General features: G+C 52.4%; 1 protein-coding gene across 1 annotated transcript; it reads right to left on the bottom strand.

Annotated features, from left to right (window-relative positions):
- Positions 1 to 1,515: 1,515 nt before the first annotated feature.
- Positions 1,516 to 2,220, bottom strand: DICSQDRAFT_168403 (cytochrome P450-like protein; the record flags this gene model as incomplete). The annotated part of the gene is made up of 3 exons (XM_007364008.1): positions 1,516 to 1,791; positions 1,845 to 1,970; positions 2,041 to 2,220. 3 exons carry the CDS (start codon positions 2,218 to 2,220, stop codon positions 1,516 to 1,518), a joined length of 582 nt encoding a protein of 193 aa, XP_007364070.1.
- Between the last annotated feature and the right edge of the window lie 1,378 nt (positions 2,221 to 3,598).

Here is a 3,598-nt window from a genome sequence, read left to right as displayed (position 1 = left end):
CCGTACTTCTCTGTGACGGTGCGTCATCCGTGACACCACCGTTACACTGACTACCTCCATGCACTAGCAAGACGGCGCCGCCTGGGAGCACCAATGACAAACCTGGTTTCCCGTATGCAACCCTGGTCAACTTGACCGGATGTCCCTCCAGACCAGCGTCGTTCGCCTGCCTACAGAACCTTCCGTTTGGAGCGAGCACCAGTGATAATGTAAATCGAGCGTGGCTAATGCTGTATTCAGAACCTCAACAACATCTCAGTTGCCATGACTAACAAAGTACTGAACGATCAGCTGTCACGGTGGCAACCAACAGTAGGCCGCTGGGCAACTGTTCCTCCGACTCCGACTCCTCTTGCTGGCTAGAAACTGCAGCTCGTTTGTCATATACAGCTAGTTCTCTCGTCGGCCTTCATATCCAAGTCGAGTTCCGTTCCCTATGAGTTGATTTTTTATCTATCTGTCGGCAAGCTCTTTGTCGGTTCGCAGCTCAGATATGGCGTATTATGGGGTAGTAGGTCATTTAAATTCAAGGACAGGGATGAGTATGCAATAGTCTCATCAGCCCTTATTGTACCTCCTCGCGGCCACGATGCGTTTGGCCTATTCGAGAGCCATGGCCTGCCGTCAGACGCACACTTGGACATGCCGGAGATCTCATGTGCTAACTTTTGACCGGCGGTCATGACCGTGTCACACAGTGACCGGTCATCCGTCGTCTAAAAGTCATGACCGTTGACTTGACCCGTAACAACGCTGGTAGAGACTACAACGAGGTCTGCAGACCCTAGGGTTAATTGCCCTTGCAGGTCTGCAGACCTCCCTTGCCCGTCTCAGACCTCCCTCTCCCCTGACCCACGTGATTCAGTTAGAATTTTGGTTAGGGTTCGGTTAGGGTTTGAGTTTGGGTTTGGGTTTGGGTTTGGGTTTGGGTTGGGAGCCACCCACATCTTCACCCCCAGAGGGGACGCCGTCTGTATTTATCGCGCGAACGAGGCTTTAGAGTGCCCGCCTGAGTGCTCCCGGCTCGGGGGAGCACGAATGGCGGGTCCTCTTCGTGCAAACCCTAAAGACGCTTATTATGCGCCATCATGCCATTCTAGGAACTTTGATCATCAACACTAGTGCGCGCTGATGCGCCCATAGCAACAAGCGCCGTCGGCCTTTCCTCCCCTCCTCACCTGCGCCCGCTCTCCTTCTTTTGTGCGCACTTCTCCCGGTTTGCAACCTATATGGTCGCCCGCTTTGTAACAGAGGCTAGTGGTGCTTAAGTTCTGTGAACAGCTTGCACCCTAAGAAACACCAGATTCCTCGTTTGATTCACCCATCAAAATATGATGCGCTCGTAGGGCGCCCCATCACTTTCCCCCTCCTGTAGCCAATCATTAGCCCTTGTTGCATGTGAGGGAGGTCTGCAGACCTGCAAGGGTGGTTATCCCTCAGTTCTGCAGACCTCGTTGTAGGCTACTCGTGAATTGGAGCATGGCAGGACCGCGTCGGATGAAAGGCATTGACCACTCACGAGATGTTGGGGAGAACTGCTGCGCCAGCAGGGATGAAGTACCCATCATACTCATCATCCTCGAGAGTTGCATGGGGCAACGACAGAGGACCAATGGGCAGCCACCGGTGGCATTCTCTTATAAGAGCGTTCACGTAGGGAAGCCGGTCGCGGTCGGGATAGTCTGGGAGGCGGTTGGTGCTGACGACGGCGTACAACTCGGCCTGAGCCTGTTTCTGAGGCTCAGGGAAGAGGTTCGAAGCCAGGAAGAATGTAGACAATGTTCTGAGTGTCTATACATGACACAGAACTAAGCGGAATCCCACAGTAATGAGTGCTAGTCTACCATGTCGACGCCAGCCACGTATGTGACGCAGACAACATTCTTGATAATCATCTCGCGCTCCTCTGCAGACAGCCCGCCGCTACCTAGGGCAGCACCGACTATGGTATCTGTGGATTCGGCGGCATTCTGTGAAGCATCAGCGTCAGCATACACCGTAAGAATTTCTCGGAAAAACCCTCGTGCTTGGAAGTCTCACCATATTTGCTTTCACTCGCACGTACGGCTGCTCAACCATCCTCTCTGAGGCGGCGCGCCACGTCTCACACGTGGCTTGGAATCCGGCACCAGGGAACCAGGGAGGCATGTAGCGCAAGAACGGCACGTTCTCGATCAGGAAGGTACTACCGGGGATGAAGGTGAACCGGAAGGTATCCATGACTGTTTCGACGTCGTTCACAATATCTTTTATTGTCTCATCTATCTCCGCCTAGGATACATCAATTCTGTAGACCATCCTTATAGCAACTCCGGCCAGGGTGCTTGTGAAGAAGTTAACATTCATTCTACGACTCGGAAGTGGAGAAACCTGGAGAATGCTCACCGACGGGTGTGCTCCTCGAGGCCGGAGGGCTTGTCGAGGATTTTCCGCAAAAATTGGATAGATTCACGGTGTTGAGTGTCGTCGTACTGGTTGAGTCGGCCGGGATTCAGATATTGCCAAAAGAGCCGGCGGTGCGATCACCATGATTGGCCATATTGCTGTAGTGAGAAATTCCCATTCCACCCAATTCTAAGGGTTACAAGATTAGTATCCACCACAGCCTCCCAGAAGTGAGATTAGCATACAACTCGGTGACAGGGGTGCGCGGTCTGTCGGAGAAGTTGGCTGAGCGCTTGTCGAGGAGGTCAAACACTGCTTGAACGCTATTGAGGACAACTACCGAGCGGCCTAAGATCTGGTAAGAGGTAATGTTTCCTGATACGAGAGGGTGTAGGTGAGCGCAACCATGGGATCCAGCTTGTTGATTGTACTCAGTGCACGCGCGGAGACTCATCATACCGTAGAGCATGCTCTCGGACTTTGTACCAGGGAGCGTGCTGGGACATATCTAGTAGATTTTCGATGAGAGGGAGCGGTTTCGGTCCTGGAGGTAACAATCATTTCTTCGTTCGTCCCTGCCATTTTACTCGTCCCTGCCATTTTATGGTGCTCCGTGCATAGGCAATCAGGCTGACTGAAAAAAAGAGCCCTACAGCGATGGAGATTATATTGTGTTAGCGGCAGTGGTGTGATCTGGTCGATGATGGTGAATTGGGCGCAGATAGCGAGTGCAGAGAGCGAATGATAGAGTTAAGGAAGAGCGAGAGAGAGAGAGGCATAGACGCATAGACAAGAGGTTTAGGGCATCAAACTGGCACTCAGGGCTCTCCAGGCCCAGACAGAACAAAGCCCCACCCAGGCCTCAAACACAAACCGAAGAGGCTCGTCGCCATACGGACTAAAGAGCAGGTAGGTACATGATGAGCTGGCAGTACCGATGTGCTATTTGTATGTAGTTGGTCACTCGGCGATGGCCGGATGGCAAACTCCAACATATTTGTGGATGTGAGTGAAGAAGAGCTCATTGCATCCTGTTGAACTTGGACTTATCCGGTCCGGACTACACGAGGCTATGCGTCTCCTAGCGCTTAGCTGTAGTCGCTTATGTAGTATGTTACCATATTTGGGACTCTCTGCTCGTGTACTATAGCTATGCTTCCGGACTCTTCTGGTACTGTCTAGGACAATCCGTACTACTCCAGAACGGTCTAGA

This window comes from Dichomitus squalens (genome assembly GCF_000275845.1).
Source record: "Dichomitus squalens LYAD-421 SS1 unplaced genomic scaffold DICSQscaffold_7, whole genome shotgun sequence".
Taxonomy (NCBI): Eukaryota; Fungi; Basidiomycota; class Agaricomycetes; order Polyporales; family Polyporaceae; genus Dichomitus; species Dichomitus squalens.
The sequence above is the reverse complement of the archived record's forward strand: the minus strand, read 5'-3'. Positions and strand labels throughout refer to the sequence as shown.